This window comes from Numenius arquata, chromosome 4 (genome assembly GCF_964106895.1).
Source record: "Numenius arquata chromosome 4, bNumArq3.hap1.1, whole genome shotgun sequence".
NCBI lineage: Eukaryota > Metazoa > Chordata > Aves > Charadriiformes > Scolopacidae > Numenius > Numenius arquata.
This window is the reverse complement of record NC_133579.1, coordinates 37,843,844-37,855,274: the sequence shown is the minus strand read 5'-3', so window position 1 is coordinate 37,855,274 and position 11,431 is coordinate 37,843,844. Positions and strand designations below refer to the sequence as shown.

At 37.7% G+C, this 11,431-nt stretch overlaps 1 protein-coding gene across 1 annotated transcript in view; it reads right to left on the bottom strand.

Annotated features, from left to right (window-relative positions):
- Window positions 1-483: 483 nt before the first annotated feature.
- Window positions 484-11,431, bottom strand: part of LPCAT1 (lysophosphatidylcholine acyltransferase 1) — a 64,657-nt gene continuing 53,709 nt past the window's right edge. Inside the window, exons 13-14 of the mRNA XM_074146416.1 lie at window positions 9,829-9,967; window positions 484-4,575 (exon numbers count right to left, since the gene is read on the bottom strand). Of these exons, the coding sequence (XP_074002517.1) occupies window positions 4,391-4,575; window positions 9,829-9,967 (324 nt within the window). The 3' untranslated portion in view covers window positions 484-4,390. The remainder of the gene's footprint in view (window positions 4,576-9,828; window positions 9,968-11,431) is intronic.

Sequence of the window (11,431 nt, the reverse complement as noted above, 5' to 3'; positions counted from 1 at the left end):
TATGAATAAAAACATATTCCATCCAGCCCAGTGCTTAAACCAGCAAACAAACCTATTCAGTTTGCATGAAAACATTAATAAATAGCTATATATAAAACTATTTACTTCCCGTCAGCTTTGCCACTAAAGAGGTTGCATCACTTCCTTACTGCACACGTGTCTCCTTTTCAACCTTTGTGACCTAAGGATTTATACCTTCCAAGTGGGATTAGCAAACACACACACAAGCCTGGTTGCTTTTATCATAGGAAGATTAGTTCAGCTACAATAAATGCATCGAAACGTAATTTATATAGCATACTTCATTGGCATATAATTAAGCTTACAACCCAATTTCTCCATAAGGCTTATAAATTGCCTGTAACGCCTAATGCCTTTTAAGCGTACCCGCTTACAGCCGTGGACTCCTGAGAAATCTGTAATAGCACGTGCCCTACTGTGGTTTAAACACGCTTTGCACCTCCTAAATTGTTGTGTATTTTTAGTGGAGTTTTATTATGTTTGAAGAAATATAAATAAAGAAGGAAAAAAAAAAAAAAGACTTTTAGGTATCTTGTGATTTTCTGTGTTATCTTAAATACATTCAAAATACAAAGTATACTATTTCAACCATATCAGAATAGCAAAGCTTTGGCTGGGTCTCCCATACAATATATAAAATTTCAGTCTGATGCAAGAGCTGTACTGGCAAGGGATGGCAATATTGCATAAAAGTAGTAAAATGCTCACCAGAAACGTCAAATGCCTTCACACTCCTGCATTTTTTTTTGTGTAAGGATCATTTATCAAATTTAATTGTTGCAAAGAACTGAAGTCATTTCTTTGTATGTCTCCCTGTAGATTTAGGGGCTGTTGATATTGCCAGTTAAAATAAAACAATGTGTTTGTAAAACCTGTAATATTTTAATTGAAAGCATTTGCATGCCAATATTTGTTGAAGGTGAAAAGAAGCTTTCAGTTCTACCCTGATGTTGCAGCAAGCCACTGAAACTTGGCTGTCACAACCCAGCTGTTCCACGCTCAGGTGCCTTTTCAAAAGGCTACTTATGTGGAACTACTACAACGTTCCAGCAGTCGCAGTTTGCTAGCTGAGCTGTAACGAACATCGCTGCAGCCATGCTTTACAGGTCTCAGCCCTCACTAAATCCACGAGCTTACCAACCCTACCACTACGAGGTAGTCTAATATTATAGCCTTATATTCTACAGATAGTAAAATCACCTGAATTATATTAATTAATCTCGGGTTTTGTGACATTATGTGATCTCACAGTGTTTCCATGCAGGCTAATCAGGACTTCATGCCGTAATTCATCCTATTATGTCTCTACATTCAACACTCAAAAAAGAGAGATCATCGCAATTCATTACAGAATCTAAGTGATATTTTGTGGGTTTTTTTTTGTTTTGTTTCTAAATGGTTGTTTCCACCAAGAGTACTTGCTCACCAAGCAAACAACGCACTGGTCACCAGCCTTCTTCAGCAGCAGCTCTGGATGGAACTCACTGACGTGCGCCACTTCCAGTGCCTCTTCACCACACAACGTGGCGTTTAAGGACCCATCTATCGGAGGCTGCAGCCCAAGTGCTCCACACAGCTTCGTCGCACACAAGTGCAGTTATTACTCTCACCACAATTAGATAACATCTCCCTCATCAAAACAAGCACGAAACCAAATGAAAACCCTTTGGTTTTCAGAAGATGAACCCCCCCCATCACACACACGATATATGCAAATTAGGCATACTTGTATTTAGCCAATTTCAATCAGTTTCTTTGCTCTTTCACGAGTCGACAGAATATCTCTTCCTCTGGAGCTTCTCTCACCCAAACTTGTCCATGGGATACTAAGCTTACCTTTTTTCTTCTTTTCAGACAGATGTCTCAGGGAACTCTATCTCATCCCCTGCACTCTGAAATTCTCAGATTCCCAAACTCGCATAAAAAGCAAAAGATAACTACCTTAGACAGACAGCTTGAGCCAAGTGCCATAAGAAGTCTTGTAGAGATGCGATACACCCAGACTACAGCTCATGTGCCTTCCTCCCTTACATACAGACTAAAATATATACTGTATAATCACAGAAAGTAGGCCTCGGGACGTATCCCTATGATCCTGGGGCACAATCAACAAAACCACGTGTTTTCAAAACCTCCAGTGAAGGAAGGCTCCTCACCCCACCTGGAATAACCGATTCTCCTTAGCTTAACTAGGTGTATTGTAAGGACATTTTCCTAATGCTTAACTTGCTTTTTAAATGAATAGCCTGTATCTACCATCATCATGGAGAAAAGACTGCTCCTATCTTCTCTATAGCAACTTTTTCCATATCTGTAAACTGTTTTCATGTCTTTCGTCAGTCTCCCTTCCCCCCCCGCCTCCTTTTTGAGTATTTTCTGTTCTTCAGACTCTATCCAGCTACTCCCATCATGTGCAGGTACTTCAGGTAAGGGCTTATCACACCTTGGTAACACAGAACCACCACCACACTTCTCACAGGCTGCACTGTTGATGCGTCCAACTATAACGAGTATCTTTTCTGCAGCAATGAGTTGACGGTGTTCAGTTTGTCGTACTCTATACCATCCCTGCCCCAAGATGTTTTACGCAGTAACACCCACTCCCTCCTCTGTTTGTGCTGCTGACTATTCCTACCTAAGTGTAATTCCTCACATGCCTCATTTTTCCAAACTATTTCTCCTGTTTTTCATGATCAGTTTTAACTTGTATCTTGTCTGCCAGTCTGCTACAGCCCTGTCAGCTTGGCATGCATTACCTCAATAAATCAAAAGTTTAATTAATTAATCTCCAAATAAGGACCTACCTCCACATACCCCACAAAAAGCGTAATTCCTTACTTCCCACCCCCCTGGCCTTTCTATTAAAGCCAGTTTTGGTTTGGAGATTTGCCACATTCAGTTAGGGATTTTTAAGGACGCGTTCCAATACCCTAATGAGCTCTAAAATACCTCCTGCTATTTAAAAAATAGTAATAAGAGCGTTTGGTACAAACAAATTTCCTTTCCGTCTGTTAAGACTCCTGCCTTTCAAATCTAGTTTTAAATTACTCTAATGTGGAAGACTCAAATCTCAACATTTTTCTAATCACAAAACCATCATATTTTGGTACAGCCCTACAAAATTAGTCATATAAATGATCTGAAAGTAATTTTTGTTTGTCTGGAAGTAGAGCTGCCATCAGAGTCCTCCTGCCTACTCCTTGAGGCTTTTGTCACATTTCCCAATCAGTGAAACTCTGTGGTTTTATAATAAATTAAACTTTTCTTTGAGACCTCCATTGGTAATTAAGGCATCTGGCTTTACAAAAGGAAAGATAAGAAATTATATGCAGTATATATGATGTTGCTATAGAGATTTAACTAGCATTTCTCTCTTCAGGATGTTCTCCAACTTGTTGCTGGCTTGGCCTCTGAACTAACTGCAACCTTTGCAAACTTGGGCTGATACAATAAAGTTCTCATACTGTGTTCCATGCTAAGTTATCTGTATATACAGGTTTGCTACAAAAGAAACCTGTGATTCCTGATAAAAGTAGATTAAATACTATTGTGTAAACGCCTCCCATTTATAATGTTGGGTGGACATGATTTGAATTGATTATTAGAAAAAAAGCACAGTTTTGTCACATACTTGCAGATAGTATGTGGTATGTCAGTTTGGAAAAAAAATCACATTTAATTGCATCTGAATGATTACAGTAGAAAAGTGTTGGGGTGAGGGGAAAGGAGCCTTTCCTTTTCATTCTACCATGGAATAGACTGAAAGAGAAACAATTTTGCCATTCAACAACAAAAAGTAATCCTTAGCAAGTTTTTGCATTATTGTTCCCAAACTGCTCACTGAAACCAAAACAAAGGGCCAAAATATGCTTGCCTTGCTCAAGAGAATAATCCCACTGAAATCAACAAGACTGACTACGCAAATATGGACAGCAAAGTTTGGCCCCAAATAAACATCCCCGTAACTAGGGAAAACACTAATCACCAAAGTGCACTTAACACCATAGTAGCTACAGTTTCTTTATACATGCACAGTTTGTGCGACACTTTGTACATGAAAACTAGCCAATGGAATATAAATAAGTGTGCCGCCTCCTTTTAAATATGAACATTAATAATGAAGCACATTCACATTTTTGCCTTTCAAAGACGTTTTGGAAAACAAACAAACAAAAAAACCCAAAAAACCCCCACCTTCCCCAAAGTAACCTGGAACATGTTAAATATAGCACATACGATTCAAAGAACGGTATTAAGGTAGAAGAACTTTCACACACAAATCTGTATTTGTTGTATAGCTGGAGTGACTTATGAAAATCCCAAGAAAAGACAATCCTCTCACCAGGAGAGGAAGGTAACAGTTGTAGTGTTAATTCAGTTTCTTCTGTAGGTGCTTGTTTTTAACTTCAGGGTTTTCTGGGCTGAAGTCAGTACAGATACCATTAGGAGCAGAAAGAGATGAAGTCTCCAAGCCATTCTCATCTCCCATCTGATCAGCATAGAGATAGTCTTCTGCGAAGTATGGGTGCAATTCAGCAAATCTGTAGAAGTCATCTAAAAAAAAATAAAATTGTTGTTACACAGAATCAGCTCTTCGAAACAGAAGGATGCTAAATTTGAATACTTAGACATATATTATCACATGACCACTTCGGAGAAAAATAGCAGCAGTTAACATAATGCTATCCCCATCCCTTGTTTTAGCTTCTCAGCAGAAGTTTAACCACATTCTCAGAGCCAAAATGCCGCAAAGAGTTATCTAAGCCCTCTTAAAACACTTCAGACCAGAGCTTGTATGGAGAAGGGCTGAACAGGCTCAGATTTGCATTAAAATGCATAAGGAGCACCACATGCCCTGATAGACCATCTCACTGTTCACTGGGGGAAGAGCAGAAGCCCTCCAACTGAGGAACAGTGAACAGCAAGAGTAGTCATTTCTTGAACTCTGGGAAGTCTTTTGCAAATATGCCTTTTAGTGCTTTGCACTCATAATTCTCTTCACCCTAACAGCAGCTGTCATTGCTGCCTTCCACTTTCAAGATTTCAGCATTTCAAAACTCCTAATGTTTTAGAAAATAATATTGTGAGAAGGTAATTAATTTGACATTATGAAAAAATCCCTGATTTTAACATTGGATACTAATAATACAATAAAAAGAACAAGATTAGTTCTTGGGGGAGCAAGGAATCCTTAACATCAAATAGTAATAGTTTGTGTTAAAAATCAGACATTGAATCCTTTTCACAATTTGCCCATATGACTGTTTATTCAGACAGGATTTGAACACAAGATACTGTACAGGATCTGAACCAAAAGAAGCTATTCTGATAACATAAACTGACACTGGAAAAAGCTGGATGTGAACATTATCACTCAGTCACTGACAGTGTATCACACACACAGCCCACTCAAATTCACTGTTATTCCAGAAGAGCTCATGACAGGATGATGCTGTGAGTTCCCTGGAGTGCAGCATAGATGACAGCTGAAGAAGCCTTTCAGAGGAGTAAGCCCAGTTCCTCCTGGTACAACTGGGCTGGTGTGGAAGAAGGCAACTACCACAGCTTTCCCTCTGCCACCCTTCTCTGAGATGACATGTTTTTCCTCAATATTGCAAAAGGCAAGGGAATGTCATTTGGCTCACAGGGGCTGAAGTTGTAAGTCAGCCCTGCCTCTGAACTGCTACAAATGCATAGGTGGGAAGAATGCAATAAATGCAACTTCATCCTTCTGCAAACAAAAAAGTGGGTATCCTTTATTCACAGTTTATATGGATCTAAAGTATTTTGGACCCTCTAACTTCAACAAAAGCTGATGATGTTCAGACCATGAAAACCAACACTACCATTTATGCTGAAAAACATGTACAACAGAGGCTGATTGATCACGTAAATAATAAACTCTTTGGGGTGAGGGGGGAGGGAGGGGGGAAGAATCTTAAATGCTTGAAAATGCACCCAGCAAAACTTTTTCTTTTGATAATATTTAATGCAAGTTTACCTTTTTTTTTTTTTAAAAAAAAAATAATCTCATAGCAAAGAATGTGATGCATCTGACCTTTTCCAAGAAGGAAACGTGGAACTTTCATATTTAAAATATTTAACAGTGGTAGTAGTTGCAATAATATACTAGAAACACTTGAGTGCAAACTGATTCATCAGAATCAAAACAGTTAAGCACGTTCAGTGAATCCAACTGAGTAGATTATTTTTCTGCAGCTAACAAGGAGAGGGCAATGAGCTATCAGCCTGAACAGGACCTGATCTGCAGCAGGAACATGAAAGCCTTCCCTTTTTTCGCATGGATGCTTTAAGCCCATCCCAAGGATCTATTCCTTTTTGTAACAACACATATAATGTGTGCATCATATTAATGACTATGAAAAAAAAGCCTTTTTGGGGAAAGGTAATTCTGATAGCCCAACTAAGGTAAGACAAGTATAAAATTTCAACCAATAGTACCAAAGATGCTCTTATAGACACATTAAGCATAATCTTTTTTGCATGGGAAAGACTAGAATATTTACACTGTAGATGCCATTCTAAGTAATTCTTCAAAAAGCTACTGTACCTTTTCAGAAAATAAATTCAGAAAATCCCTTGATGCAGTTGTTCACTCAAGTATCATAGCCTATATCCAAATTGGCATCCTGACAACTCTGTCAGGATCCATCTCTGTTTCATCAGTACTGGATCCAAATGAAAAAACTCAGATTCCAGGGAGGACTGAATTAAACAGGACAATGTTTTAGGTAATAATGATAGATCTCAGTAAATAGACGTTTTAGGTCTTACTGAAACAAGTCCTGAAGATATTAAGGAATATTTATCAAAGTTGTACACAGCAGAGTCCAAAGAAAAGTGCTTGGGATCCCATTTGCCTCATTCATCAGAAATGTGAGACAAGGTGATGTAGGAAGAATGAGCTATTCCAGCATTACTTCTAATCACAACTCTCATCTTGGAGCTCAAGCTTAAAGCAACTGTGAAGCATTAGACTGGAGGAAAAGATCGCCATAGTCATTTACTTGGGAAAAAAAAGTAATTTTACTTCCTACCCCTTCTAAAAGGAAAGAGACAAAAAGAAGGAAAGAACATAAAGTGGAGTTCTTTAAGACTCATGTCTATATTTTTGCATTAAGTATGCATACGTACTACAAGAACTTCAAGAGGTTTTTCTACTGCCTTTGCAATACCCTCCTACTATTCAATGCTCCTGATGGAAGCTCTATGTTCATGAATCTTCTCTCAGCTACATCATTACTTTAGCGTACATGAACTTCATAGGATAATCCTGCAGTTAATACAGATAAGGATACTACATTTTACAGAACAAGTAATTCTTCCTTCTCTGAACATTCATCCACATGGATATTCACAATACTGCCAATCACCCATTTTTTCTTGTTACCAGCAAGTAAGGCAGTCTTTGAAACACTTTCACAGTCATCATTTGTCTATCGAGAGCAGTGGGAGAGCTTCCTAGAACACACAATGCCACCTACCAAACCTATTCAAATTCTCCAGAAACATGTTTTAAGACTGGGAAATCTTGCCTCTCTCTAGACTACAGTGAAGGGATGAGCTTCGGAATCAAGGTGCATCTAAACAGTTAAGCCAACAGCACACCGCTTAAGAGAACTGATGCACAGATCTTTGGCAACTAGAGTATTTTCAAGCGTGTGACATAAATCCAGACTTCTAACAATTCAGATGCAAGATTATCAATCAAGCTCTACAATACCAATTTTGCTATTGGTTATTCTGTCTACCTGCAACCTGATCTTATTCTTTGGGATGAGCTCTCTGGCCTCAAGGACTCTGCTATATCTGCAGCAATTTCAGTTTGATACTTTGGATATTTTATTTTTTGTTCTTACAAGTAAGACTGAAGATTTGATATTCCTGCTTCACATTGCAACACCCTAGAAAGAAGGAGCTTGTGTATCCAAAGTCATGTCAGTACTCTTCCACCAGATACAAAGTTTTGATTTCTCAGAACCTGTCCGGACAAAGCCTCCAGAAAAGGTGTAGTCTGCAAGTTTTCCAAATCTCCCTTCTCAGTATATAAGTGCAACAAATTGAGTATGTGGAAACTTCACATATTCTTAGGAAAGGCAGATTGAATACTGACGGCAATAATTTTCAAGACAGAAATGCAATATCGAAAGTTTCTTTTTTCATCTTCTAATTCTGTCACAATAAATTGGACATTTGTTTTTACTACTAAGCTTTCAGATATGTTAAAATATTAGTGCAATGTTTATATTATAAAATGAGCATGGCTCTCAGAAAAAGATCCAAGTAAAGTTTCAAAGAAATGATGTAAACACCATCCTACTTTGGAGTAGCCTCAAAAAAGACTACTCTTGACTACAGGAAAGAAGATAGTGAAAATGAGAGCTAAGCACTCCAGAAGCCAGTACTGTGGCTCACTGGTCCAGATCTTCTTGTGGTGAGAATATACCATGACCACTTTGCAGAAAAGTGCAGATTTAAATGCAACTAAGTACTATTGAAGATGTACATTTATATATAAAGATTTTGGTAACTCACATGAACTGGTCTGAGCTCACTTGTACACCATTTCAAATTCAGCTATTCTCAAACAATGAAGTGTGCCAAAATTAGAGTTCTGCTAGGTTTATCAGCTTAAGATTCTGTGCTGGTATTTTTGAAGCTGGTGATGGGGGGAAGGGAGGAAGAGTTGAGTCACCGCCCAAATGAGTTGGGAGACAAGGAGCAACAGAGACAGGCAGGAAAAAGGCAATAGCATAGGATGGACATGGAAATGCTGGGGACGAAACAGATGAGAGGTACATAAAGGAAAGAGGTAGTACAACAGAAATATCAAGGAAGAAAGATATAGCAGTCAGGAAAAAAGGGGAGGGCAGTGGCAATGACACTCATTTCAATAACTCTAAAGTAGCTCTGTAATTGAAGCTTTACATAGATATCATATGATTGAAACATAGGAATTGCTATTGTAGAAATTGTGATTTACTAACACTTATGTCTTAATTTGTAAGATTTTTACACATTAAATATATACTGATTATCCTGAAGGAAAACCATTAGAACAGGGCATATCATAAGCACTTCTACTGGAGAGATATGTGATATGTTGGCTATCAACAACTCAGTTCATACTTAAATGATACAACTAAATTTAGAGCCTTACTGCATAAAATATGAAGAATCTGAAGTAACACACAAGAACTTTGATTCCCAATATAATCTAGTCACCCAGATCTCAAAATTTTTCAAATGCAACTTTCTCGCCTCCATATCACCTGCATTACAGACTGCATATTGAACAGCCTGCTTAATACCCCCTCATTTCTCCCCACACACACACTCGTGACTTACTTTCAAACAGGCTGAGAAATTATTATAGGAGTAAAATATTTTACATCCCCCTGTACTCTGGGAGGGTAGAAATAGTGGGGAACAGATACAAAAGACAAAACAACAGGACAGGGTTAAAATAATTTTCTTAAAAATACATATTCACATACATGGAAGTCACAGAACAGAATATACTGAAAGAGCTATTCTAGGTATTGCCTGACCTTATCTGTAAGGGAAAACCTCTGAAAACATGTAAACCTGACATTTGATATTAAAGGTGAAACTTTTTGTTTTCAAATGTAAGTTTACTTTGTCTGCAGTGCTTTTGTCATTGTTAAAGTCAACAAGTCAACTAAAAAAAGGTAAAGTGTAATAAAAATATAACTGTTTTGTATTTCAACACAAGTTCAGATAACTGACATTTTGTGACAGTTCAGATCCGCTTAAAACACTTACCATATGTAATCTCTCCTTCTTCTTCTTCATCTACAGCTCTAAAAAGGTGTGTAACATCAATCTGTGACACACCCATGGCAGTCTTCAGAATATGAGCTAAATCCTCTTCTGTTATAGTTCCATTTTCTGACTGGTACAGCTATGAATCAAGACAGCAAGATAAATCATTGCAAAGCTGAATGCTAACTCTTATAAGCACCACCACACTAAGTAGTTATGCAAAATTAAAATTTGGTAGTGGAAATGCTAGTTGCTCTCAGATTGATGTGATCTACTAAGGATTTCTGATTAATCCAAGTAAAAGACAGCATTGATTACTAGTTCACCTGTGTACGCTTAGAAAGTAAAGCTTGCTATATTCAAAAAACCCTTATGTTTACATGTCCAATCACTGGCATTTCAGTGATAAGACTGTTTAACATGTGTTGCAGATACGTAACTGAGAATAATTTGTAGTCCATTGAGCTATGTGTCCGAACTCCAAGAGTCTGTGGAATTATAAGATATATTTAGGTCAGCCTAAAGCAGATACCATTTCCTCTTGGTCAGATGTAAAACTCAAAGATTCCTTTGACCAACATCCAACTGAATTGACAGCCAGTTTGCATAAAATGCCTGCATCTAAATGGTATTGTATCAATCAGGAGAATCCTACCTCATAAAGTGATGGGCCTATAATTTTCTACAAATACTTATTCAAAATCATAGAAAATAATTTGCATATTTTTAAGTCCTGAAGCAAAGAGTTTCCTCACAGAAAGAGTTAGCTTTAGTACTGAAAGGAGACTGAAATTGTTCATAGTCTCATTCTATCTTTGTATATGTACTGTGTTTTCGCCTTAAAAAAGGACCTGACTATTTCAAAACACCTGTAACAAATACAACTTCATTAAACTTTGTAAAATAACTCAATTTGTCTCTGCAATGGAAATTGAGACAGAAGAGTTTTTGAAACATCCTTGTCTCATTTTCAAGCATAACAACCACCATGTAAAAAAATGCTATTTAGAAACTTCCTTTTAGTTTCTCTACATCAATGAGAAGGTGGAACTGATGAGATTGAACAAAACAGGCATAAGGATGTATTTTTCACACAAGCGGAAGTTGTTGTCATGACACAGCACACCTTAATGGAATAAAAAAAGTCAGTGCAATAAAAACAGTTGAAGTACTATGGAAGGCAACATTCATGCTCAAATCAAGAATCTTGCCTTTTCCTCCCTCACACTTAACTTGCACACTGTTTCACAAGGATTAGGGGCAAGGACAAGACACTTGTTTAATAAAACCTGCTACATTTTCACAGATAAAGTAGTCAGAAGGTGATATTCGATGGTAAGGCTCACAAGCATCATATCTGCAAGATTCACAACACCCTCTCATTTCCTTAGCAATTAGGAAATGAGGATGCGTAGCACTTAAGGCTGGAGTGCTGCTCTTAGACTTGATTGCCGTATCTCCCCTTCTCTTTTAATTGCCCACTGCTTTAGAACTCTGGTGGCTCAGTTACTCCTACTTTTCAAGTTCTTCAACCATATACTAAACACTTCCACTTTGAAAACTTGTTCAGTTACATGAAATGTTGCACTCTATCCCTGAAAAC